The 26,306-nt window shown below is 53.6% G+C and overlaps 2 protein-coding genes across 7 annotated transcripts in view; both read right to left on the bottom strand.

The window, feature by feature from the left end:
* Positions 1 to 1,196: 1,196 nt before the first annotated feature.
* On the bottom strand, positions 1,197 to 8,475 carry Gmppa (GDP-mannose pyrophosphorylase A). The gene is made up of 13 exons (XM_021168659.3): positions 8,407 to 8,475; positions 7,556 to 7,616; positions 7,358 to 7,455; positions 6,038 to 6,141; positions 5,319 to 5,505; positions 4,957 to 5,016; positions 3,816 to 3,946; positions 2,772 to 2,906; positions 2,554 to 2,651; positions 2,336 to 2,382; positions 2,092 to 2,184; positions 1,758 to 1,926; positions 1,197 to 1,469 (listed from the first exon to the last, which is right to left on the bottom strand). The coding sequence occupies exons 2-13, from the start codon at positions 7,593 to 7,595 to the stop codon at positions 1,369 to 1,371; spliced, it is 1,263 nt and encodes a 420-aa protein (XP_021024318.1). The 5' UTR covers positions 7,596 to 7,616; positions 8,407 to 8,475; the 3' UTR covers positions 1,197 to 1,368.
* Positions 8,476 to 12,317: 3,842 nt separating this feature from the next.
* Positions 12,318 to 26,306, bottom strand: part of Speg (striated muscle enriched protein kinase) — a 56,968-nt gene continuing 42,979 nt past the window's right edge. For all 6 annotated transcript variants that reach the window (XM_029477550.2, XM_029477557.2, XM_021160232.3 and 3 more), the window contains 16 exons: positions 26,213 to 26,239; positions 25,549 to 25,701; positions 24,199 to 24,241; positions 23,122 to 23,190; positions 20,953 to 22,921; positions 20,534 to 20,665; positions 17,764 to 17,880; positions 17,433 to 17,600; positions 17,208 to 17,330; positions 16,866 to 17,033; positions 16,173 to 16,752; positions 15,327 to 15,566; positions 15,006 to 15,229; positions 14,123 to 14,198; positions 13,691 to 13,840; positions 12,318 to 13,378 (listed from right to left, as the gene is read on the bottom strand). In XM_029477550.2, the coding sequence (XP_029333410.1) occupies positions 13,186 to 13,378; positions 13,691 to 13,840; positions 14,123 to 14,198; positions 15,006 to 15,229; positions 15,327 to 15,566; positions 16,173 to 16,752; positions 16,866 to 17,033; positions 17,208 to 17,330; positions 17,433 to 17,600; positions 17,764 to 17,880; positions 20,534 to 20,665; positions 20,953 to 22,921; positions 23,122 to 23,190; positions 24,199 to 24,241; positions 25,549 to 25,701; positions 26,213 to 26,239 (4,432 nt within the window). In that variant the 3' untranslated portion in view covers positions 12,318 to 13,185. The remainder of the gene's footprint in view (positions 13,379 to 13,690; positions 13,841 to 14,122; positions 14,199 to 15,005; positions 15,230 to 15,326; positions 15,567 to 16,172; positions 16,753 to 16,865; positions 17,034 to 17,207; positions 17,331 to 17,432; positions 17,601 to 17,763; positions 17,881 to 20,533; positions 20,666 to 20,952; positions 22,922 to 23,121; positions 23,191 to 24,198; positions 24,242 to 25,548; positions 25,702 to 26,212; positions 26,240 to 26,306) is intronic.

Here is a 26,306-nt window from a genome sequence, read left to right as displayed (position 1 = left end):
GGTCAGGGTAGGGGGAGGAAAGAAAAGGAACCCAGAGCTTGGCCTTGTGGTCCAACCCTCTCCTAGCCCCTTCCTTAGGGAGGTGACCCCAGGCTGAATAGGTTTGCATCTCTGCTGATGGTTGCAGACGTGACAGGTCTGTGTTGGAGGCAGGCTAGGAAGAAACCAGGAAAAGGGGCTGTGGAGATGCCGGTTACAGTTTAGGATTGCTAAGACTTTGGGCCATCTCCCTCCCCCTCCCCCCCCTCCCCCCCAGCTCTCAGCCAGCCCTCATGGCATGGGAGGTCATCTCTAGGGCAGTCCCCAGGTCAGCTGTGGTCCAGTCCCCATGTATCTTTCTAACTGCCTGCCCGGAAAGCTATGAAATCCTGAGCTCAGTCCCTGACCCTGGGGTTAACAACAAGGTCCCGACACCCTGCTGCCTGCCACCCAAGCTGGCTGCCAGGACCCCCTCCTGTCTCCCACCCAAACCCTGCCCCCCTATTCTCTTCGGGTAATTAGATTCCTCTCAATTAGCAGATTACGATCATTACCAGCTCATCTGGCAACTAAACTCAGCACCCACAGCTGTGGAAAGGGGGGTGCCAAGAGGGGCACACTGGGGTCATGGGCAAACATGGGGATGTGTGGAGAGCAGGGCTATGACCTGCCAAAATGTATCAGACTGCCAAGGGGTAAAGAGGCCTCTTTGAAATCAGACCTCTGCCGGAGAAGTGGGGGGGGGCTAGATCCTGGAAGACCCCTGGGTAGGGGCAAAGCCCCCAACTCCCGAAGCCAGCCTGGGAGCAGATGGGGCTGGCAGAGCGTTAAACAGGCCAGGGCTGGGTCTTGGCATGGAGCTGAGGAGAGCAGGCTGCTGGGTGTTCAGCCTGCGTCCCAGCCTCCCAGCAAGGGTGCCCACTGAAATCCTTCAGCTTTCAGCATTCTGGAAAGCCAGGCCCGGGGAGGCAGGCCAGCAAGCAGGGTGAAGGTCGTGGGGGCCAGGGAGCCTGGAGGGCCTTCCTCTAAAGCAGCTAGTGCAGAAGGCTGAGGCAGTGGGAGGGGGAGATTTACCAAGACTCCGAATTCATTATTCATGAGCCAGCAGCAACGACTCCAATTTAAATGCTAATGTGGGGGGGCCTGACTCAGCTGCCCCTCTTGTGCCTCCACTCCCCCCCCCCAAGTCCAGGCAAGAGCGGAGTCCAAGCTGGCTCCAAGGTTCATAGGGGTTTATTTGGGAGTAGGGAGGGAGGCCAGGTGTCCCTGGCCACACACAAGGCTCCCTACAAGGTGGCTTCCTCAGGTCCTATCTGGACAGAGTTGGCCAGGCAGGCAGCAGCCCAAAGGAGAGTGGGCGGGAGTCCTGGGGGCCTTTTGGCAGCATCCTCACAGGATGATTTGGTTGGTGAAGCTTCGACTTAGCTCCTTATGTGGTAGAACAATCGAGTTCAAGATGAGCACCTCGGCAGGGATCCGAACGCGGCAGCCTGGAGCGTGGATGAGGGCACCAGGAACAGGTCGAGAGAGGTGATGAGGCAGGGAGCTGGGGCCATGGCCAGGCCTGCCCATCTGTGCTCCAGCCTCATCCCCCAGTGATTCCCTCAGGCTGGGTACATGGCAGGATCTTGGTAAATGTTTGCTTAAGGAATACAGACACACACTCATGCATACACACGCACAATACACACAAGAACAAACATCCCTGCAGACTCCAGCCTTCACCTGTGGAGCTTGCTAACCCTCAACCCGGGCCCCCAGGCCCCAACAAATCATACCCAGGATAGTGATGGCAGGAAGCAGCTTTCCATCTTTGAAGAGGCTCTCACTGTCCATGCGAGCTCGGGGGTCATTGGGATTGGGGTCATTGGGAGTCCCCTCTACACGGGACCAGCGCCCCACAGTGCTCCCCCAGCCCACAATGCTGTGAAGGACACAGGTATGTTCCTGTTGGAATAGGATGGCTCAGGGTGAGTGGACAGGAGGCAGGCACAGGAAGGTGTGGAAGGGAGATGCAGGGCCTGGGGTGAGGCTCACCCCTCTTGATCTGGAAGGCATACCTGACTCCTCCCCTTTCCCCCCCAGACTCTTGGCTGTGTGCCTGGTTCCTACCTGCAAAGTGGCTCCATGGAGGACAATGCTCTCTCGCAGACGCACACCCTCGCCTATGGTCACCCCCTTCCCAATGGAGACATTGGGGCCCAGCTGTGGAGAGGATCATCATACTTGTGGGGGGACTTGGGGATACAACAGTTATTCCAAAGCGGGGAGACAGGCCGGCACCTGAGCTTGGTCCCTTGGTCTCCCCACGGATCCCAACAGCCTCTCCCTGAAGGTGGGGCCACAGCTTACTTACCACAGCTGATGGGGCCACTTTAGCGGTTGGATGGATGTAAACATTTCCTAAAAGCAGAAGAAACAACCTGGAGGGGGGGCAGATACCCCAAAACACATCTGGATAGGGAGGGGGGGAGACTGAGCCTTCACCTCCACACCCGAGGTGAAGAGTGTAGGTCCAAGGATGTGGGAGGGTAAAGGGTAGTAATGGGACGGGGGGGGGGGGGGGGGGTGTACCTCTGATGCGTGGGCCCCCTGGAGTGTGTCTGGCTAGCCGTTCTGGGTGAGTGATCTGGTATCGCCCCAGATAGAGGCGGGAGGCATAAAGGGCTGAGCTGGGGACCAAAAGGGAGAGGGGCGCTCAGGGTCCAGCAGGGCCTGTGCCTACCTCCCCAAATACCACATTCTTAAGTCTCAAGATCTGTGGTACGGTGTCTTCCCCAGCCCCCACGTACCCTGCAGACTTGATCTGGCTCCAGATACCGTCGGTGAGGTGCACGTAGATTTGGCCTTGCCCAGCCAAGGCTGAGAACACGTCCTGTTCTAGTCGGATGGTCCCTGCGCCAGGCCACGAGCCTGGGGACTCCTCCCTGGCCGGGAAAGGGGGCTCAGATCCCTAGGTAAGTCTAAATAGGGAGTCTCTCCGGGAAGGAGTGGAAGGGGCTTTTGCCACTCCTTTCGCTTAGCTGCTTTACCAAGGTCTATTCAAATCCTAGGAATCTCTTCTACTCCCCTCGACTGACTGCTCTCACTGGGGGGCCCCAGGCCTAGACCCCACTCCTCCTATCCCTGCTTATGCCCACCCTCCCCCCATTCACCCAGCTAATTCCCCTCCCTCACTGGATGGCACAAAAACAAAACAAAAAAACCAAACTCACCCCAGAGCAAGGCAGCTGGTGAGGGCAGAGACAGTCACAGAGAGAGGGAGGGGGAAAGAGATGGTAGAGATGCCAGCTCAGCGGAAACAGAGATAGAGAGGCCAGGAGAGATGGAGAGAAGCAGAGACATGGTGGAGTGAGAAATGTTGTCAGCAGATGAATGAGGCGTGAGATGGGAGCTGGGTGGGGAGGGGGAGACCTAGTAGCCGACTTGGGAGGGACAAACCTGACATTAGCCAGCAAGGCTCTGGGCAGCCCAAGCGAGAGTGTGTGTGTGTGCACGCGTGTGCGTGTCTGCACTTGAGCGCATGTGCACTCAAGTGTGTGTTGCCTTCTGTTCTCAAAAGATGTCTGTGGGACAAGCAGGGCTGGAGAGAAATGGACCAGAAGCGGAATGGGCAGGTGGTGACAGAGGAGGAGCTGGGGTGTGTAAGGAAGAGGGACAGAATGGGTTAGGAGGGGAGGGACTTAGGGAGGCAGACTACAGATGACAGTGGGAAAGGGCAAGGGGAGAAAGCCGGGGAGCAGGGTGACCATGGGACCTGCAGAGCCTGGCAGGGGGCACGGGTCTGGGTCGGGGATGCTTGGGGTTAGGTCACAGGGTCATGGAGCCTGCCTCACAGTTGCCCATCCTGTTGGTTACGCTGGAAAACATCCCGGAGAGGCTTCAGGGCTTCTGGGGAGAAAAGGTAGATGCCACAGTTGATGATGTCACTGATAAAGGTGCTGGGTTTCTCCACATAGTGCAGAACCTAAGGAAGTGAAGGCAGAGTTCATAGCGGAGGGCAGACCTCCACACCACCACCTCATACTACATCACCTCACCGTCAGGCCCCTCTACCGCCAAGAGCAACTCCCGAACGGGCTAGTTCATACCTTGGCTTCACATCCCCAGGGGGCTACCTGTGCTCAATCCTCCCTAACTATTGGTATTCCAGGAAAATAACTGGAAATAACTGGCCACTGGGATGTTCTTCTCTGCCTCTTCCTCTGGGAAACCCTTCATTTGGAACCAAGTTGACATTGTTACTCTTTGTCACTCTGCTATCAACTCCACTTAGCTCTTTGCACCTGACACCCCTAGCCTCAGGTTATACCTCACCCAGGCCATTGTGCCAAGGATTGGCTTTTGACTGTCCTTCCTACTAGACTGAGGTTTCCTGAGAGGTGGGGAATGTGTTTATTCTGTGGCTCTTTTTCTTTCATGTCTAACTGGTGCCTGCCACAAAACTGCATATGCATGTAAGCTTACACATATATATTCCATGTAGAGTTTATATATATTAAACTATGAACAAGTAAAATGGCTTGTGTGTCTAAGTCCTTGAGACTCATGGGCAGGGATTTTCACAAACAGGGACAAGGCTCTTCTTGCCCTAGCGACTATGCTCCCACCTCAGTAATTATGGGTCACCGTGGACTTCCTGCCTGTCTTTGCACAAACCGTTCTCTCTGCCGCAGTCTCCTTCATCTCTACCTGTTTCCTGAAGGAAGCCCTGACCCCTCACGTCAGACTCTTGCTGGGCTTCTCTCTGTGTTCCGGTAGTGCCCCGTGAATACATTTATTAAAACATCACTCCTACAGAAACGAGCTGGCGCCCCTTCCCCCTGTCATTCTCTCTTAAGGAGCTACAAGATGATTTACTAGAGAGGGGGAGGGGATGGCACACAAACTGTCCTATCTGTTTGATATGATGGACCCCTCCTGAAAGCGTTCTCAGCATCCCCTAGAGATGCCGGATACACCCCATCCCGCTCTCACCTCATGAGTCTGTGGATTCTCAACGATGCAGCCGTAGTTGAGGGATTGTGTCCTGTTAGCCTGCGAGACAGACATATCCAAGACAGTGACCTGCCTCCTCCGGGGCCGGCTGAGGCTGTTTTCTCTCCCTTCCTTCACTTCACCGTTAGCACCTGGCATGCAGCTCTGACACTGACAGGCCTTCAGCAGAGTTGAGAGCTGACAGCCGCCCTCCCCCCCGCCCCTCTACTTTCCAGCAACCAAAGGGCTCAGGGTTGCCAGTGACACCTCTGTAACTGCTGGAGTAGCACATCTCCCTCCCAACTCCACCCCTACCCAAGACCTAGAGTGGCCCCAGTCTCTACAGCCTCCAGCCCTCTCACCGTGGTGCCAAGGAGTAAGAAAGGGTGGCGCTGGCGCCTGTGAGCATCCAACATGGCACTCAAGGGGAAGTCAGAGCAGACGTCAGCATTGAGCACGAAGAAGGCCTCAGGTGCCCCAGCCAGGATCTGGTCCCGAAAATGGTAGAGGCCACCCCCTGTGCCGAGGGGAGCAAACTCCTGCAGGTACCTGTCCCCAGGAGCCCCAGCCAGCTCAGTGAGACACCATGAGTCAGGAGGGCACCTGACCTGCCCTCCCCCCATACCTCCACCCTTGTCAGCAGCACTTCTGCTCTGGGTCGGCAAGGAAACCGCATATTAAGTAATTCTGTAAGTAATTCTCGGGCTGGAGAGATGGCTCAGCGGCTAAGAGCACTGACTGCTCTTCCAAAGGTCCTGAGTTCAAGTCCCAGCAAGCACATGGTGGCTCACAACCACAGATGTAATGGGATATGATGCCCTCTTTGGTGTGTCTAAAGAAAGTGACAGTGTACTCACTTACATAAAATAACTAAATAAAACTTAAAAAAAAAAGTAATTCTGATGCCCAAAATAAGTACCTTTTGGGTATGGGGTGAACCCTGGTGACTCAACCCATTCCCAAGAGCTTTGAGACTCAGACCCATACACACACACACACACACACACACACACATACACACACACACACACACACACACACACACACACACACACACACATACACACGTATGTTCAAACACCTGACTGGAAGGTTAAACTCCTGCTGGGCAGCTTCCAGGAACTGGGTGAGGGCCTCATCAGGCTGGTAGAAGCCAATGAGAAGAATTTCCTGCATCCCAGGGACCTAGGACAAAGGAAGAGGTTGCCAGAGAAACCTCTGATGGGAACTGGGAAGATCTGGGTACTGGTCCAGAAGTCTAGAGGATAAAAGTTGAGCTCTGCCATTCGACCCTGCTTTTCTTTTGGACAGTGAGGAAGTTAGAACTCTCAGCTGTGATCTTTCCACTTTTTTTTTTTTATAGTCTCCCATGTACCTGGACTGGACCGACCTTGTCCACCAAGCCACAGTCATGTATAATCCAGTCATCTTTTCTGCCTTGCCTTCTTTGTCACCTCTTCCGACACCCAGCACTGGGAATTGAACCCAAGACCTCACACATACTAGACACATGCTGTGTCTCTGAGTTGTTTGTGTAGCTTGTGTATGTGTGCCCATGCATATGTGGGGGTACACAAGCCCCTGTGTAAACAACCACATGGAAGCCAAAGGTCAATCTTGGATCTCTACATGGCTCTGTCCTCAGGAGTAGCCCACCTTCTCAGGGTCAGCGCTCACTGGGGTCCGGGACCTAATGATTAGGCTAGCCTGGCTGGCCAGGAAGCCCCAGTGATCTACCTTCTCTACCTTCTCAGTCCTAAGATGACAAACCTATCACCAACACTGGCTCTTTAAAAGGGTGATGACAGGGATCAAACTCACAGCCTCACATTTGTGCAAGCAAGCACTTACCCACCAAACCATCTCCCATTATATATTATTCTAAGTTTGGTTCCAGCATAAGATGACAGGGTCATTTATCAGGGGTCTGCATTGAATTAGGCATCTTACAGCTTCAACACTCTGCACGGGAGGTTTAATCTCCTTTACAGATAAGAAAACTAGAACTGAAAGAGGTTGAAATTTGGCTTGCTCCAGGTCTCAGTAGGAAGACAGGACTCAAACTCAAACCTTGTCTATCCCAATAATGGAGCAATAAAGAAAAGGAGCTACAGCATAGGTGCTCTGTGCTTTATCACTGATTCCCCGTGCTATGGCTCTAGCTTATTCTTTAAGATCCCTGCCTGGCTTCACATTCCATACTGTAAAACTAGGTGTGAAATCTGAGCAGCAGCAAGAGGCAGGGAAGTCACCAGGGCTGGCTGCATGCACAGCCTGAAGCAGTGCACAGACACCTGTGAATGGCAGCCCTTGGAGCGGTAGTTGGTGGGAAAAGATGGCAGCTGGGAAATGGAAGACAGACACACAGCATGAAGGAGGGGGGCAGGAAGTGTGGGGTTACCTGGGCACAGGCTTCTATATGGTGCTGGATCATGGGAACGCCTGCCACAGGAAACAGAGGTTTGGGCACCTCAAAAGACAAAGGCCTGAAGCGAGTCCCTGAGAGAGGACAGGAGAACGTTTTAGCTTCCTATTTCCTTGTGTCCCAACCCCACCGACCTCTCCAGCCTACCCGCTCTCCTGTTCCCCATCTCCTCACCCTTCTGGGGGCCTCCAATGAGAATCACAGCTTTGAGCATGATGAGCGCTGTTACCTAAACCTCAAACCACAACAGAATAATTACAACCAGATCTCAGACTCCCAAATGACGACACATAGTCCTTTCCTAGGATGTAAACACAAAAGTTCAGTATAGTCTCTCCTTGGGCACACAATCACGAAATTCTTCCCAATCCAGAACTCAGACGGCTTCAAAAACCTGCAGCCCTCCCTTTTATCTCTAATGACTTCTCTTTGGCCGTGAACAAATTATGTAAACACGGGTACTCGTCGGACCCCCTTCTCTGACCCCAAATCTCAAAACCCTGAAACCTCTAGTCCCAATGCCTTGCAAATGACTGCTTCCTCCTTCTAGCTGTTCAACCCCGAATCCCAACGGTGAATATGGACCACAAACCTTGAGTGAGCTCTGGGCTTTAATTTTAATCCTATGAATGCGCCCCAAGTACAGAACTAACATCAATCTGCATTTGATGAGCACCAACCCTAACACCTCTAGGTGCTGACTGTGAATTCTACAACTACCTACATGTGCTCGAATCAAAAGACAGGTTCCGTTGACATGTCAAACGCTGAGCCTACTACTCCAGCCGTGCGCATACGGACCACTGGTGCGGAATCTCTGGATTCCAAAGATTGATTGCTGACCTGGACCCCACAACTGAGTCAGTCCAATAGACGTCAGTTTCTCGTAGCCATTGGTTATAGAACCAACACAAGCGTGGGCATGAGGAAAGAAAGACAGGCCCTGTGAGCCCTCCCTACGTCCAGGGTCCGTCCGCTACCCCTTACCCTGCCCACCACCCCCTCCACCATGTAGATCCGTTTACCACTAGCTCCCTTTACGCCAGCTCTGCCGCCTGCCACTGCTTGCTCCTTCCGCGTACGTGTCTCCTTACAACCCGCGAGAGCTCCTTCGCAGGGGCTTCTGGGAATTGTAGTTTTGAAAACGTTCTCTCTCCAACTCCAATAAGACACTTGGGAAACGTGCTGGAAACCTGGTGCGTTCGGTCAAGTCACCGTAGGGCAAGGCTTAACTGAGGAGAGAGAGGAGTGAGGATGGGGGCTAAGAAGTTAGGCCTGGAAACTGAGATTAAGACCTAAGCTTTTCCAGTATGGGCCCAGAGACAGCGGAGCAGTAACTCACAGGACAATCCCCTGGGTGGCCAGCTTTAGAACAGCCGGGAGGGGCTGAGCCTAGACTGAGCAAAAGAAAAGGAGCAGTCACAGTTCCAAAATTTGTCCAACTGAGAAATTTGACATTGAGAGAAATCCTATTCCGGATGACTACTACCTGTAAAATGAAGCATCGGACCAGGCGAGCTTTCCAGATTTCCTAGTGACTCCAACATTCTGTGACCCTTAGCCTGTGGGTCTTGGAATAAATATTGGGGGGCGGGAGGGGAACAGGGAGAGGAAATAGCGATGGAAAACAAAACAAACAAGCACGCAAAGGGTCAGAAGGAAAGCAATTTTGTTTTATTTTTTAGATTTATTATTATATCTAAGTACACTGTAGCTGTCTCCAGATGCACTAGAAGAGGGCGTTAGACCTCATTACGGATGGTTGTGAGCCACCTTGTGGTTGCTGGGATTTGAACTCAGGAGAGCAGTCGGTGCTCTTAACCACTGAGCCATCTCTCCAGCCCAGAAAGCAGTTTTATTAAGCAAGGCAGAAGAGGGTTTGGATCCCACCAGCACCTGGACTCGCAGCCAGGGCAAAAAGGTCTGATGGTCCCTTTCAAGCCATGTCCACCTGAGGGAAGCCCTGGGCCATGCTCAGTGCGGTAGTCCTGGGGAATGGTAAGGCGCTGGTGGTGTTGGGACCAATCTCCACACCCTGAGGAAGGTGTGGAGAGACAGAGGGTGGATCTGTGGGTCAGTTTATCTCTGTGTGTAATGAGCGTCAATTATAAAGCTCACTCTTTGCAGTCCAGTTTCTGGGAACAAATACCACACAGGTCCCAGTCTCAGCCCTGCCTTGGCTGCAGATCCTAGACCACCCTGTCGTGGTTCTCGATGTCCTACCCGTGCTTGGTCTGGCAGACATGAGTGGGCAGTCAGTGTTGCCATGGCGTCTTTGAGGTCCCTTTTGTACCTTAGCATGGACTCAACAAAGGACAGGGGAACCCGACCATGGGACACGAGTATCACCATGAGACGAGGAATATCTGGCCCTAACTCCTCATGATGCATTTGAATTCACAGTATGTTATTGGACAGATGACTAGCCTTTACTTTTTATCTCTTTCGTTATTAAACAGGACTTATCCCTGTCCCTTTTTCTCTGGGTCAAGTAGAAGATCAAAAGAGATACAGCTCTCACAAGTGCTTCGGTGACAGCTGTGTGTAAGGAAAGTGCCCTGGGTTGGGAGCCAGAAAACTAGATTTTAAATCCTGGCTCACATTGTGACCTTGGATCCTAGAATCCTAGGATGGGAGCCCCGGGCTGACTTCTCAGTCTGGGTGGGATCAGGACCTGGAGGAAGGGAGGAAATTGCTAGGCTTGTCATGCCCTCCAGTCAGTGTGGAGGGTGGGTTCCTCCTCGCCCGGTCTGGACGAGGCCCAGCTACAAATGCACTCCTGCCTGGACACTACCACTGCAGATGCCCACAGTGTGACGCTGTTCTGAACCTAGAGCACATGAACCTTCCATAAGGATGCCCATGGAATCTGAGCACTGGTTGGCATCGTTGATGCTCTATACTGGTCCAGGTGGCCAGTTCAGTATCTTGCACTCCCAGAGCTACCACTACCTCTGGATCCTTGGAGACAGTACTACTTAGGCCTATAGCACAGCTCCTTGCATCCTTACTCCAGCAGATAAACAGGTCCAGGAAAGTTGAGATTCATTACGTCAGCTTGGCTACACTGCCTTTGCCAGAGCTATGTCCTTCAGAAGCCAAGACAGACCCTTCTCTCTCAGTTCCTTCTGAAACACCCCCATCCTTCCAGGCTGGGTCAGTATTCAGAGCTCTCGTAATAGAACTGAGGCCTGCTCGCTGCGCAGTCTGCCAGCACACCATCTCTGCCCCTTTCCCTTATCCCACTAGACACCTAACCTGGAAATTGGGAGAGGTAACCCCTGGACTGTTTTCCCCAGTGCCTCTCTTCCATCTTTGTGACAGAACAGGATCTGGATGGTCATTACCATCCTTGAAGGTTAACATTATAATTGACTCCCCAGCCTCTAGGTCTGCTGAAGTCCTTTGGGGGCATACCCTTGTGCATAGGGACACAAGACTGCCTGTGATACAGATCATCTCTCCGGGGCTTGCGTGGAGTGCTGTCAATGTAGGCTAGGGAACCAGGTGGGAGCGTTGTAGGCACTGGTTTATGAGTCTTGGTACTGCAAACCTTTTGATCAGAACAATTTTGATACCACTCTGCTGACATAAATTACTTTGGCTCTTCCGTGTTTGGAATAAGCAGTTCACGTGCCATTTCCAATGGAGGTGGGAAGGAAACTGCAGATCAAAGGGGACGGGAGAGGAATTTTTTTTTTCCATTTATCAAGATACGAGTTCAGGCACCTGAGTTTTATATGAATGCATTTGCAGTGTGTGAGGGGTTGGAGATCCTCGCAGGCAAACTGTATATCTTCATAACTGGGATGATGGGTGGGCAAGGTATCTCTCTCTCTGCTTTTAACACCTTGTTATTTTACGATGGTGAGCCTTGCCTCCCTCCTGGAAGCCAGAACGGCTGTAGAAGCTTGAGTCAAGGGGTCTCAACCCAGTGCTGAAGCTCGGCTTACAGGCAGAAAAGCTTGTTCCTCATCTGGCCGAGAGTAGAGCTTCAAGGTAGAACTCAGGAAACCTAGCTCCTTCTTTCCTCTACCTCCGGTCCAGGAAGCTCTTTGCTGGGACCTTGTGACCATTCTTCGATGTTGCATGGGTGTGTCCAGTCATTGCCCAGCAGACTCTTTTTTTTTTTTTTTAAATAAAGATTTATTTATTTATTATATGTAAGTACACTGTAGCTGTCTTCAGATACTCCAGAAGAGGGCGCCAGATCTCATTGCGAATGGTTGTGAGCCACCATGTGGTTGCTGGGATTTGAACTCTGGACCTTCGGAAGAGCAGTCGGGTGCTCTTACCCACTGAGCCATCTCACCAGCCCGCCCAGCAGACTCTTAACCTGCCTTGGAGACAAGAAGGTCTAGCCTGATGTGTCCCTCAACCCTAGACATGGCTACCCTGTGCACTCACAGCTACTCCATACATTCAGATCTGTGTTTAAATCCCAAAAACCTCAGGCCAGGACCTCTCCTGGTGTCTTCTCCAGCTCTTCACACTGTCTCTTTTTGACCTAATTACTGAGATGAAATCCATCTCTCCCTAGTCCTGAGGAAGAGCTAGGCTGAGATAGGCCTGGGATGTGGCTAGTCCATTCTAGAGCCCAACATTCTTCAAGTTACAAAGAGGGAGCATATGAGCAGAGAGGTGGGTCCCTGGTGTCAAGAGAGAGGGTGGTTATGGGAAATCAGTATGTCTCCCAGCATCCTAGAAACTAAAAAGTGGCTATAGTCTCCCTTCATCTAGCAATACAAGGGGGTGAGAGGCAAAGGGGGGATTGGAAGGCCCCAAGGTGCTCGGTGGTATAGATGGTAGACCCCTGAATGCCTTGTCATTGCCTAGAGAAGGTGAAGCTCCACTCAGGACCCACTCCAAGCCGCCCCGCCTCCTCCTCTTCCTCACCCCACCCAGAGACCACACACAGGTCCTGCCGCTTGCTGTCTTTTTTTTTTTTTTTTTTTTTTTTTATTTTTCTTGTGACAGACAGACAGACAGCTGCACAGACAGCTGGGTGACTGAAGGGGGATGGTCGGGACAACATAGGCACTAGGGACTGGATAGAAAGGAAACTCCACAAAAGGCAATAAATAAATAAATACAAATGGGAAGGAGGGCAAAGGCCATGGAGGAGCAGTGAGGACATCCCTGGGCCAGTGGAGAATGCCCAGAACTGCATCGGCTGGGACAGGAGACCAGCTGGAGCGGCCTTAGGCACACACCTCTTTGCCTTTCTCCTCTCTCTTTCGGAAGATGCAGCTGCTGGCCTGCCCTGCCACCCCTGAGCCCACTCCTGTTGCCTTCTACCCTTCTGCCCTCCCTTATGTCTCTGCTCTGGCTCCTGGCACGCTCTCTATGTCTAGTCCTCCTCTCCACCACATTCCCACATCACAGGGTCCTTCTTCCTCTTCAGCCATGTCCCCTTCTGGGTTCTCCCTGAGATATAGCATTCCACTCCAGCCTAGAACCTTCCTCAAGCTCCTCCCTCTCTATCCTCCGTCTCATTCTTCACTTCCCAACTCCCTCCTTGACTTTCTGCTCTCACCCTTGCCCAGCCTCGCCAGTGGGTCTCCTGCTCTGGTTATGGCCGGGGTGACATTCGGCTGAAGCCCCAGGGCCTTGTCCTCTTAGGTCCATGAGGTAATAGCCCAGCCAGATGTTGCTGCTGCTGCTGCTGCTGCTGCTGCTGCTGCTGCTGCTGCTGGTATCTGAAGCCCCTGCCTGTCCAGCTCAGCATGGGCTCTGGAATGTCCCTTGGCAGCGCGAGTGAGAACCCAAGTTGAAGCCCGTGGCCGGGCTGCGGTCTGTGCCACCTAGGGGCTGCCAGGGTAGGAGCGGAGCAGCACCTTGTGACGGGTAGCAGCCTCAGCCCGACGTCGCCGCTGCTCGCCCAGGAATTCCTTGAGCCGGTTGGTGGTGAAGGTGAGTGTCTGGCGGCGCAGCTTCATCAGGTAGGCATCTTGCAGCCATGGGTGGGCCAAGCAGTCCTGCAGAGAGGGCCGGCTCCTGCCAGGCAAGCCAGGGATCATGAACCAGGAAAGAAGCTCTGGGAGAAGGCAGGCTGTTCCCTCCTTCAGGCCCTTTATCAATCCTGATTCTGATATTGGGCAGCTCATGGGCTCAGTTTCCCAGTCTCTGCAATAGGGACTGACTCTGCCTTTCCCAGGGCTGTTGTGGGCTTTAAATGGGCGGCAGTGTGACAGCTTCTGCTGCAACTCTCTATGGAGGAGTTGGGAATCTTTGGCCAAGTGAAGCCATGGTGGTCTGCATTCAGAGATGGGTAACACTGGAGGGTTGGCAGGTAGGGGGCCTACTCACCAGGGATGTACTGAGAGGACCTTTCTCAAGAAGAGGGTGGCACTCTGGGATGTGTTAGGATACAACTGGAAGGCATCAAAGCGACCCCCAACAATCCGAGCCTCTGTTTCCTGGGGGTCTGGCTCATAGAATGGGGAGTACCCACTAAGCCTGTTGTGGAAGAAAGGTGAATTGCCATCTTGGATGCCTCTCTCATTGCCTCTACCTTAGAGTGATGTGCAGTTGAAAGACTTAAGAGACATTCATGTAGGGCATCTGGGAGGGGCACAGTATTCAAGGATAATGCCACTTTGCTTTTGGTTGTGTGCCTGGGAGGCAGGGAAATGCAGGATGAGGGAGGGGTGGGCAGAAGTGGACTGAGATCTAGAACAGGTAGAGGGAGGGATCATGGGCAGAGAAAGCATGGGGCTGGACCAGGACCAGGCCACTCACATGATGTAGGTGAGCACACCGGCTCCCCAGATGTCTGTGGCAGAGCCAATGGGGTCTCCCTTCACCATCTCAGGAGCTGAAAAGAGACAGAGGTCAAGCTGGCTTAGGTTCCCTGTGGCAGGGGAACAGGGAGAGGGAGGCTGGGTTGGGGCGGGGGTGGGGGTAGTTCTGGGGCCTTAAGAAGCAGAACCGTGGCCGTTACCAAAGCATGATTAAAACCAGAACAGCAGGCCCTAGAGGTCAGCAGGCAGGACAGAAGTGGGGGTGATGTGGACCACTCGCCACTGAGTAATGGAGATTCCAGAAGACCCATGATACAATGTCACAAGCTGCCCGGGACCACCTCAGAAGCAGTGCTCTCATTTACAGAGTGTGGCCATTTAAGAGCCTTTGAAATCAGCCTGGCTGGCTCTAATCCCAAGCCTGCCCCTTCTCATGATGGGACCTCGGGCGATTTACTAAACCTGCCTGGCTCCCATTGTCTTGTCTCTAAAGTGTGGCTTGTAGAATAACTTTAAGGAATAACGATAACAAGTACCGGTTAGCAGGTAGCTAAATGACTGGCTTTCCCTGCTCAGTACAGTTGTAATTGATTCTCTCGTCTTTCCAGCTTTTGCAAATCCCATTGCAGTTATTTGTAACTGTCTAATTGGACAAATAACTTAATGTCAGGGTGCTTCTCCTTCCTCATCTGTAAAAAGGGAGTACTGCAGTGCCCAACTCCGGGGCTATTGTAAAGATCAATGGAAAAAACTCTCGTTCATTATTTACATAGCGGGTAATGTATATTAATGGTACATGTGTGGGTGGAGGGGGTGAGCCTGGCATGCCCCTGTGGCAATCCTCTAGCCCTCTACCATGACCCTGCTGCTGGCCCTCTTACCCATGAACTCCAGAGTGCCTGTGCGGTGGCCAAGTGGCTTCAGGGCCTGAGGGTTATAGGGCTGAGCACTGCCAAAGTCCACAATCTTAAGGGCATTGTCAGCGGCCAACAGTAGATTGTCCGGCTTGATGTCCAGGTGTAGCACGTGGTGGCCGTGGAGGTAGTCCAGGCCTTGTAGCAGCTGCACCACATAGGTGGCCACGTCGTCTTCTGAATACCGGAATCTAAGGCGGGGGTGGGGTGTCACCAGAGGCTGGATGGGTGACCTTCCAGTCAGCCTCCTCCACTCCTGCTACCCTTTCCCCAGGGACACCCAGCTACCTGTCGCTGAGCCCACAGAGAAGTTCCCGGTTGCCACAGCTCTCAGCAATAAGCACGAGGTACCGAGGGGTGATGTAGGCCTCGTGCAGGGACATGAGCCGCTCGTGGTGCAGCGTCCGAAGCACCTCGTATTCCTGCAGCACGCGTCGCTTGCCCTCCGCGGCATACGGAACAATCTTGGCGACAAACGTTCGGCCTGTAGCATTCTCCCGGCATGACCGCACAACGCCAAAGCGGCCCCTGTGTGTGTAAGAGGGATGCCACAGACTCAGGGTGGGCACTATCATGGTGAGAGCTAAAATGGGAAGCAGGGACCATGAGAACAAGAACGCAGTGGGCAGACTGGAGCGATGGCTCAGCGGTTAAGAGCACTGACTATTCTTCCTGAGGTCCCGAGTTCAATTCCAGAAACCACATGATGGCTCACAACCATCTGTAATGGGATCCAGTGACCTCTTCTGGTGTGTCTGAAGACAGCCACAGTGTACACATACATTAAATAAATCTTTCCAAAACAAAAACGCAGTGGGCTGCAGTGGGCTTCGGAGTTCAGTGCTAGGAGCAAAGCTTCCAGCTCTCCTGGCTCTCTACCTTTGGGAAAGCACATAACCTCAGTTTTCTCATCTGTGAAAGGGGTGATCACAGTGGCAAGGCTGTGCCTTCCTCTCACAGTTGTGAAGAGCACATGGCTCAAGCTCAAGACAGTAGCTAGCTGAGCTCAAATGGTCCTTAAAGACCCACATCTTAGCATCTTCCTCCAAGTCTAGCCAGGACAGTCTGCACAAACTGTATCCCTTGTTCCCTGTGTCCCATCCACTCTCCCACCTTCTCCCTATCCCTGCTTGCCTGGCCTTCTCCTCCAGGAAGGTGTAGGGTTTCTGAGGGGGACCCTGCCGAAGAGTGGTGCTCTCGGGTGTCGGGGAGCTGACCACTTCCTTGGCTGGGCTGAGGCTCCGCACAGTCACCTTGGTGGGCTCAGGAGGGGGCTCAGGGGCTGGGGCCTGGGGGGCTGGAGGTGCAGACACGAAGGAAGTCACCATATACAAGGAAGTTGAGGAAGGTGCTGGTTTAACCCCTTGAGGACTAGAGGTTGGGGTCAGGGTTCCAGTGTCAGGGACAAAAGACCTAGGTTCACTTGGGGTGACCACGATACTGGGTGGGGATGGCTCTGCTTGCTGGGTGGCCAGAAGCCCCCTGTGCTTTCGTGGAGGGGTTGCGGGTGGTGGACCCACAGCCTTGAGTGAGGACAAGGCTTGGTTGGCAGACATGGAGGAAGTTGAGGGGCTGAGAGTGGATGCCTGGGAGGCTGGGGGCGCAAGAGTGGGGGTGGGGGCCAGTGAGGTAGGAGAGTCAGGCGGTGGGGCCCTGGTTGGCCCTGAGGTAACAGGGGCATCTCGGGGAGCAGCAGCTGGCTGAGCAGGAGAATCTAAGAGAAGACAAAGAAAATCATCATAGAATGTTCTGGGAGCAGAGCCGGGATGCTCCAAGGAGCAGAGAGGTCCTGGGTTCCGACATCACCGCCCTGCACCTTCCGCTGACCTGGAGTGCCTCGGATGAAGACCTTCTCAGAAGGGTTGCTGAAGGGCCCCTGCCCAGCACGATTGGAACAGGCCACACGGAACCTCACGGTCACACCGACAGGCAGCTGAGTCACATTGTAGTAACAGTCGGGGATGCCTGAGCTCACAGGGTGCCAGACAGATTCCCCTGCAGACAGCACAGTGGAGGGAGGGTTAAGGCCCTAGAGGGATGGCCCCAGCTCTCTATGCTACAAGAGCCCAGAGAAGATGCCTCTATCTAGTGAGGACTCTGGCCTTCCCAAGCAGCCCCACCCCCACCCTTGGCCTGCCACTTGCTCCCTTCACCCTGCCTTGCCCTCACCATCCACCCGCCGCTCCAGAGTGTATGTGCAAGGTGCCCGACCATCTCCTGGCTTCCACAGTACTAGTGCTGTGTCATGGTAGGTCTGGGGCACCTCTGGAGGAGCTAGCTTCCCTGGAATGCCTGGAAGGAGAAGGAGATGTGGGTTCAACATATGCGGGTTCAGCACGCCCTAACCCACTTCCTCATCCCTGGTACATTGGCCTTGCTCTCCCACTAACTCACGGGCCACGGCCACAGTACAGGAGCTGGTAATGCTGCCCAGGACATTGGTGGCTGAGCACTCATAGAGCCCAGCATGCCGCTTGCCGGCCCGGGGTATGCTCAGCAGCTGCCGTCCATCTTTGCAGGACACAATGACCACTGAGGGCTCTGAGCGCAGGGACTGCTTATCTGGGGACAAGAAGGCATAGACTGAGCAGCTGAGTGAATCCAGGTTTCCCTCCCTTGCCCTTTACCTCTTTCTGCCTCCCCGTGGCCTGGCCTCTCCCATGCCCTTTGACTAGGAACTGCATGTCGCTGCCTCCCCTCTCTACAGAAGACACAATGTATTTACCTTTCATCCAGGAGATGCGGGGTGCTGGGCAGGCTGCAGGTAGGCAGAGCAGGGTGGCTGCTTCCCCCTCCAACAGCACCTGGTCCTTGAGTTTGATGTGGAAGACTGGGGGGAAATCTGAAGGAAAAGAGAGACAGCTCAGGACCCTGGCTGCTTGCTGCTGAGGGAGAGACAGATGCCTGTGAGCCCTGGTAGTACACGGCCAGTACAATGAATGATTCTCGCCTCCTGGTCATATGTAGGAGAGTAGAACCTCATGCCCTGTGTGCCTCCCAGGTTTTCTTGTAGTGGGCATCACCTTCTCCAGCCTCTCAGCATATGCAGAACCCTCTTCTCCCTGACTGATGACTGAAGATGCCGGCGCTTACCTCACCTCACGTGTGTAAATCACTTAGAGCTGAGACCAGCATTAAATAAGTGCTCTATGGGCGTTTGTTAAAATAAAAACAAACACAGTTTGAAGAATGATAACAGTCAAGACTCTGCAATTTAAACTCCCTCTGGGCCACTGCAGGGCAAATGAGCAGGAAAGGAGAGGAAGCAGGGGCCCGAGCTAACATGGGCTGTGAGAAGCGTCTGTTATCAGAATGTGCAGTCTTGGAGCCAGTGTGACAGCTAAGCAAATAAAGGCACCTGCCGCCAAGCCTTGTGACCTGAGTTCCGTTCAACAAATCCACATGATGGAAGGAAAAAAAAATAGACTCCTGAAAGTTGTTCAGGCTGGAGGCAGGAGGATCTCTGATTTTGAGACTAGCCTGGTTTACATAGTGAGTTCCAGGACTGCCAGGGCTACACAGAGAAACCCTGCCTCAAAAACAAAACAAAAAACAAAACAAAACAAAAAAAACAACTGTGCAGTCTCAAGAGAGCTGAAGCCAGCGCCCCCTATGGGCAGCCCCAGGAAGCGCGCCTCTGTGTCTCTGGGATTTAGGGGAGGCTCCTGACATTCCTGCATATTCATTCATGCCACTAAAAAGAGCAAGAGAGAAGAGTAGACCCCAGGACCCTAAGCAAGTCCCATGCCCCTTCTGAAACTGCATTTCTAATCTGTGACTTGAGAGGCTGAGACCCATCAAGCTTGGGTGGGGAGGGTCTGCTGTGAAAAGGAAAGGCGACACAGAGTCCACACAGGAAGTGCTCCCAAACAGCCTTTCTTGAGGTCGCTAGCTACTATGATCTCTTTAGTACACCCAGCAGAGAAGGCAGGAGCTGAACCTGGAAAGAGGGATTGTTTGGGCAAAGCAGAAAAGCTGCCTGGACCCTGGCTGGTGACCTTGCCCAAGGCAAGGGGCTTGTGCCAGTTCTGCAGGTCCTCAGAGGCACTGCGATTTGAATTTGTGGTCCCTGGATTGTTCCTTAAGAAAAAAAAAATCCAATCTGGTTTAGGTCACAGGGGGTGGGGCGTGTCTACTTCACCTGGGGAGAGAGAGCTAAAGACCCCTAGGAAAGCAGTAACCACAGGAACCAGGAGGGAGCAGGAATTCAGAGGAAGTACAGGACCCTATTGTTCCCCAAGGAGGGGCCTCAGTCTTATTCTCCAGGGTACCGGGAATGGTCTCTCGGCAGTTGCTGCCCGCAGTCGGGGTACTGCGGAGGGAACAAAGCAGGCCAGCATAAGAGGTAAAAGATGTCCTACGGTCATTAGTCCAGGATCAGCCCCAGTTGATAAAGTGGACATGGGAGGGGCTTCTTCCTGCAGGGGGAGAATGGGGTCAGAGGGCACTCACTGCTCAGAAGGGAATCAGCTGCACAGAAAAATGGAGGCCCCAGGTGGGAAGGGATTAGCAACCCCACATTTCTCTACTGATGCTCTTTCCACCCGCCACCCCCCCCCCGCCCCTCCATTTCTACCCTCTTCCAGCCAGCTTGTCCCCCACGCCCTCCCACCAGTCATACAGCCCCACAGCCTTGACCAGGGCTTAGAAATAGTCTTCTTAAGCCCATCTGAGTTGAAAGCAAGTTTAGATCCATTCTACCCCAAACTGAGCCAGGATAGAGTTGACAGCTTCTAAAGATCATGTGCACACCCTGGCTTGGTGGCTTTCTCCTGAATGTCCAGAAATGTCTAGAAACCTACCTGCTTCTTTGCCAGGTAGGAGGACACCAGGAAGAATACCTCCTTCCCTGCAGCCCCAGGACATTTGAACAAGCAATAGACTGTGGGATATTGCAGGCCTCTACCCAAGCAAAAAATCCTAATGTCTATTTTTCTCTAAAACTTGCCTTGTGGGTGATTGGGGGAGGGGGAGACTTGGGGGGGGGAGAACCAGAAGTTCAGAGTTGTATAGAACAGAGGGTGCAGTCCAAGCTGGGATACAAGTTGTGTCTTTGAATGCAAGTGGTCTGAGACACTGAGTGCACAGAAGCAGGATTTGGGGCAGCTTTAAAACTGCACCCAGATGCAGAGACCTTGCAAGAGACACAAGGCCAGCCAAACAAAGGCCTCAGTGGCCTGGAGATGCTTGCAGACTCTGGCTGCTCCCCTTATTAGACCTGAGATTCGGACAAGCTACTCAGCATCGCTTCACTAAGCTATTTCCCCAACGGTAAAATAGGATGCAGAGGACCATCCTTCTAAAGAATGCTGTAGTGTTAAACAAGACAGCCTTTGTGACATGCTTAATAGGACACTTGCCTTTGCTAATTAATGGCAGCTGCTGCTGTAATTATCGTTGTTGTTTTCCTAACTAGAGGCCTCTTCCATGACTGCCCAAGGTCCTCATGGTGGTCTGTTGTCAGCCAGCCCTGAGAGCAACCTAAGGCTTCTTACCTGACTCACTGGGCACATACTGGTGACCCAAGTCCTCTTGGACACTGGAGGAGAGGTTTGGCTGCGATAATCCCTTGTCCTTGCGCAGCCTGGAAAGGCCCCACCGGTGCCGGCTTCGGCTTTCTCCAGGAGCTGTACACACCCAGACTCATGAGCTCTTGTGTAGCCATTCCCACAGGACACCCACATTCCTGTAGCTCTCAAAGTAGCACCCCCCCCAAATCAAACCCAACCCAACCAAACCAGAAACAAACAAAAAACAAAAACAAAACAAAAACAAAAACCCAACCTTGTCCCTTTTCTTGCTAGCCTCTGCCTCTCCACCTCTCTCTACCCGCTTCCGGTTTCTGGAGCCCCCTACTCCTTTCAGAACCTGTCTCTAGCACACCACTCCCATTACTCGCCTCGTCCCTCCTTACCTGAAGAACCCGATGTGCCACTGGCCTCTGAACCCAGAGACTCAGCGGAAGGTGTAGTGGCACCAGTCTGAGAGGCCAGCTGATTGTGCGGAACACCGAGGCGTCGCAGGCTCTCCCCTTCGGAAGTAGCCCTGCGCAGCCGTCCAAACAGCGGCGTGCTGCGACCCGAGGCGCCCCCGGAGTCCTCGCTGCTGCCGCTGCGCTGCAAACGGCTGGACAGACGCTCCAGCGTCGAGCTGAGTCTCCTGCGCACCGCCAGCACTGGGGATGCCCGAGCTGAGCTGCCGCCCTCGGAGCTCTCCCCGTCTCCACTGCGGGACTCCCAGGCAGGGTGTCGCTGTCCCGGCGGTGTCCGCCGCAGCTTCTGCGACAGGGACAGCGAAAGGCGACGCACAAGGCCTGGCTCTCCGGCTACCCTGAGGTCCTGCACGGAGCGCGAGCGCTCGGGCCGTCGCACCAGCTCTAGCGGCGTTCCTGCCGGACTGGGCCGGTATATGCCGTCGTCTTCCGCCCCACGGAAGGGACCGCGCTCCTCCGAGCGCGAGCGGCTCAGTAGCCTCAGGCCCCGCGACAGTGGCGATTCGCGGCTGCGTTTGAACTTAGCCTCAAACACAGCTTCTGATTCGAGGTTTTCGATGCTGCCGCTGAGGCTGCTGCCGGGCCTAGGGGGCACCGTGGGGACTCGGGCTTTCTCGGTTAGCACTGGGGGAGTTCTGGCCGAAGGCACGCGCTTCTCAGAGGCTCCGGGCGGCGGGGAAGCCACCCTGGCAAACACAGCCGCGTGGGGCTTGGGCTCTGATAGAGGCACAGCGGGGTCCTGTGGGGACAGGGTGGGACTGGACAGCTGGAGCGACTGCATGATCTGGGCATAGGGGGTGAGAGGCTGCGTTGGCATTTGCAGAGCCAAAGGGGGTTGTGCTGGTTTGGCAGCTCGGACTGGTTCTGGTTTGGGCTCAGGGACCTTTTCTGGGACAGGCTGAGGTTCCGGGGGCTGGGGAGAGTCTCTGGATGTGACAGCGGAAGGTTCCGGGGACTTGGTGATACTGAGTTTGGGGACGCTGGGCCTCGCAGGGCTCGGTGGCTGGGTCTCGCTAAGGGCAGATAAGGAGGGAGACTCCTGCAGCCTGCGAGCCCCAAGTCTGGCCACGGGGATTTCGAGGGGCGCCCCCGCGCGGCGGTGCCGACCCCGGGGCTCTGCCTCGCCCTGAGAGAAGCTGCTGCTCTTTTGCAGGCCCCGGGACTCCGGAGGGGGCTGGTGGTGGGGGGCAGCCTCGCTGGAGGCAGCCCGCGCCATCCTGGGATCCCGTGCACGGCCCCCCAGGCTCTCCAGCAGGGGTCCCCTGAGGCCGCTGACCTTGCCATCCTCCGGGCCTCCCCTCAGCAGCCGCTGACGCAGGGCCTGCAGCCTCTGGGCATACTCGCCCTCACCCAGGCCTCCCCGAGTCAGGCGGGTGGCACCCGGGCTGGGGCTCCTGCGCTGCGGCAGCTCCACGGATGCTGCCTTGTGCAAGCTCCGGCCCGGTTCCCGCGACCCGACTCGGGGCAGGGCACTCTCAGCAGAGCTACCCCTGCGGAGCTCTGGCCGCCTGGGGCTAGGCCCATCAGGGGACTCCTGGCCTGGAGAGGGGAGTGCCTCAGGGCTGGGGGCCTCCTGGTCCTTAGAGGGAGCCCTTCCCTGCTCTTGCCAGTCCATGGGGGTGGCAGCCCCAGCTTCCGGGGTCCCCAGAGCCTCATCTTCAGTGGGGATGTCGGTGAGGGATACTCGAGAACCTGAGAACTCAGGCTGCAGGGGGCGGGGTACTGAGGGAAGTTCCTCCAACTCTTCCTCTTCTGAGTCTGAAGAGGATGAGAGTCCCCCACTCGGGGGTTGTCTTCTAGGCATGGCCACCCACACCCGCTCCGGGGGAGCCCGTAGCAGTTCCGGAATGGGGCGCAGCACCAGGTGGCACTTGTAGCTGATTTGAGAGCGCTGCAAACAAGATGCTACAGTCAGACCAGAAAGGCCCAGAGGCTTAACTGGTTCCCAGGCCCCTTTCAACTCTGGAGAAAGATATAGCGATGGGAGGGCAGCTCAGGCAGGAATAGGGGGCGAGGCTTCACCATTGAAAAGAAATATCACGGGAGGAAATAAGTGTAAAAAGGACAGGGGCAGGGCGGGGACAAACTCACCTGCCACCTCCTCCGTGACAGGAAGAGCTTCAGGTGATCTGTGCTCACCTCTGCACCCTTTGCTTCTGTCTGCAAACCCAGGAAAGAGGGCCTGAGGGACAGCACTCTGTCAACCCAGACCTTTTGAGAGAGACAAAGTCCACTGGGGACCTTGATGCAAGAAGTACTGATTCCTGAAGGGTTTTGTCCCCACAAACTGTCAGGCCAGAGCTACCCCTGAGACACATTCTTTGACTACAGGAGAAGAGGCAGGTAACAGGCAATGCCTGAGGGTGGCTTTCCCTGACATATTGGGTATTCCGGGAGTCCCCAACTCCCTTCTGTCTCTGGGTACCACCAGACATTCGAAGTCCTGGTGGCCCAGACTTATAGATGCTGCCCGAGGCAGCCTGCCCACCCTCGATCTGATGCTACTTGTTTCTGATCCAAGGAAGGAAACTCTTCGTTTGAGAGTTGCTAGCAGAATGGCTTGTCTTTGGCTGACCCAGCACAGTGTTGGATGACAAGTATCTTGTTTTGTAGGATGAAGTCCCTCATGCTCAGGGCCTTAGGTGCTAGGCAAGCAGTCTGCCCTGAGCCATGTGGCATCATCCAATGGCAAGTGGATTTAGATGCCTTCTCTCGACTCATTTGCTGATCTCCTCCTTGCCAGTGCCTGCCACTGTGTCCCGGGAGGCAGGGGCTTGAAAATGATAAGAACCATTCACCTGAAGTTCATGAGTGAATGAGCCAGGCCACCCTGTCACCAGTGTGTGGAACCAACCCAGGACAGAGATGGCCACACAAAAGGGAGGAAATTAGGCCAGGACTGGTCTTGTGCACCAATAGGAACCCTAAAGAGGAGCACCCACGCCCATTCCCAAGGATAGGAAAAGGAGTCCAAGCTTATGCTTAGAGTCTATGCTATTCTAACCTGATCATTGACTTGGGCCTCAGTTTCCTTATCAACAAAATGGGACTAATACTACAATCCTTTACAGATCTACTGTGAGGCTACTAGGTCACATGTATATAAAATGCATATCATAGTTAACAAGTATAATGGTCAGTAAATGGAGCTGTTTGGACTAGACTCACTTTGAACCAAGGATGTTCCAGTGTCTCTTCTGCAGTAGGTCTCCTGTAAAGGAATAAGAAGTAATAATTTATCATTCCTTTATTCATGAATGGTTGAGAAAATGGGACTTCTTAAGAACAAGGGATTTGATGCGAGAGAGATGGCTCAGTGGTCAAGAGCACCGACTGTTCTTCCAGAGGTCCTGAGTTCAATTACCAGCAACCACAAGGTGGCTCATAACCATCTGTACTGGGATCTGATGCCTTCTTCTGCTGTGTCTGAAGACAGCAACAGTGTACTCATATACATAAAATAAATAAGTAAATCTTTTTTTAAAAAAAGGAATGGGGGGGGGGAGCTGGTGAGATGGCTCAGTGGGTAAGAGCACCCGGCTGCTCTTCTGAAGGTCCAGAGTTCAAATCCCAGCAACCACATGGTGGCTCACAACCATCCGTAACGAGATCTAGCGCCCTCTTCTGGAGTGTCTGAAGACAGCTACAGTGTACTTACATATAATAAATAAATAAATCTTTAAAAAAAAAAAAAAGGAACGGGGGATTCGATGCTAGAGAAATGGCTCAGAACCAACCAACCAAACAAACAAACAAACAAACAAACAAAACAGCCAGGGCTATACAGAGAAACCCTGTCTTGAAAACAAAACAAAACAAAACAAAAAAAAAAAAAAAAAAAGAAAAGAAAGATGGCCCAGTGGTTAGGAGCAAATGATGTTCTGCCAGAGGACCAATCAGGAATCAGGTAGATTACAGCTGCCTGTAAATCCATCTCCAGGGGGTCTAATGCCTCCACAGATACCGTCACTCACATGCACACGACACACTCATGTGCACACACACACACACACACACATAATTAAAAACGATAAAAATTAGCTAGGCAGTGGTAGCACACTCTTTAAATCCCAGTATTTCCAAGGCAGAGGCAGATGGATCTCTGTGAGTTTGAGGCCTGCCTGGTCTACAGAACAAGTTCCAGGACAGCCAGGGCTACTCAAGAAAAAAAAAATCAATCCAGGGGGCTGGAGAGATGTCTTAGTGGTTAAGAGCACTGGCTGCTCTCCCAGAGGTCCTGAGTTCAATTCCCAGGAACCACATGGTGGCTCACAACCATCTGTAATGGGATCTGATGCCCTCTTCTGGTGTGTCTGAAGACAGCTACAGTGAACTCATATACATTAAGTAAGTAAGTAAATAAATAAATAAATAAGAAAACAATCCATCAATCAATAAAAACAAATCTTTGAATTTTTTTTAAATGAGCCAGGGGCTGCAGACTTAAGGGCAGGGGTTTGGTAGGAGTAGGCAGGTGGTTTGAGGGGGTTCTCTGCAGTTAAGGGCTCTTGTACTCACAGTCGATCCTGCACCAGCACTTTGATGAGGAAGCCCCGGGCTTCCCTGCTCAGACTCAGGAACGTAGTCTCCTCAAATGCCACGTTGTAGTTTCGGATATTCATGAGTGTTGTCCGGTCATTCTCCCCAACAAATGGGGAGATGCCCGTCAAACTGCAGGGGCAGAGTGGGCTATGGTAAGAGGTGGGCAGGGTCTTGAGGTGAAGTACAATGCCTGTGGTGGTGGGGCCGGGAACAAGTAGAGACCCAAGGTTTGGGGACACCAGGGCAAATCTGGACAGGAAGCCAGAATTTTCATAGTCTTGTCCTTCTCCCACTTGGGGTCCTTGGTTAGGCAGAGAGGCAGCTGTGCCTTGGGAGCTGACTGCCTGTGCTTTGGGGAATAAGTTCTGTCCTTCCTCCAGTGTGGCTTTCCCTGAAGAGATGTATTCCTCTAGTCTGTGCTCTGGATCTTTTAGGATCAGGTCGTTCCCTGCCAAGATGGTGCTCAACCTGCACTGCTTTGGATCCAGCGTGCCCACCTCTGATGAAGCTGTGGCATGCCAGCCGGGGTAACCAGACTGGTGCATGTGAAACCCCTTAAGTGTGGGAGAGAAGGGAGAGGGACATGGACCCTGCAAGTGTTAGGGGTGGGCCAATCAGGAGACTGCAGAGGGGTCCTTACCAGAGAAAGGCAACGACGCCCACGGGCCTGTGGGAAACCAGAAATATGCGTGAGAGGCCAGGCCACTCTAGGCAGAAATGAGTAGCTGTCTCTA

Source organism: Mus caroli, unplaced genomic scaffold (genome assembly GCF_978045245.1).
Source record: "Mus caroli unplaced genomic scaffold, Mus_caroli_1 scaffold_1, whole genome shotgun sequence".
Taxonomy (NCBI): Eukaryota; Metazoa; Chordata; class Mammalia; order Rodentia; family Muridae; genus Mus; species Mus caroli.
Note: the sequence above shows the minus strand (reverse complement) of the source record. Positions and strands in the feature narration are given on the sequence as shown.

Excerpts from the sequence above, each read along its gene's own strand:
- Gmppa (XM_021168659.3), bottom strand. The coding sequence starts at position 7,595 with ATGCTCAAAGCTGTGATTCTCATTGGAGGCCCCCAGAAGG. Across the intron at positions 5,506-6,037 it reads GAGTTTAACCTTCCAGTCAG|GTACCTGCAGGAGTTTGCTC; the intron begins GTGTTTGAACAT and ends TCCTGGGGACAG. Across the intron at positions 2,185-2,335 it reads AAGTGGCCCCATCAGCTGTG|CTGGGCCCCAATGTCTCCAT; the intron begins GTAAGTAAGCTG and ends TCCTCTCCACAG.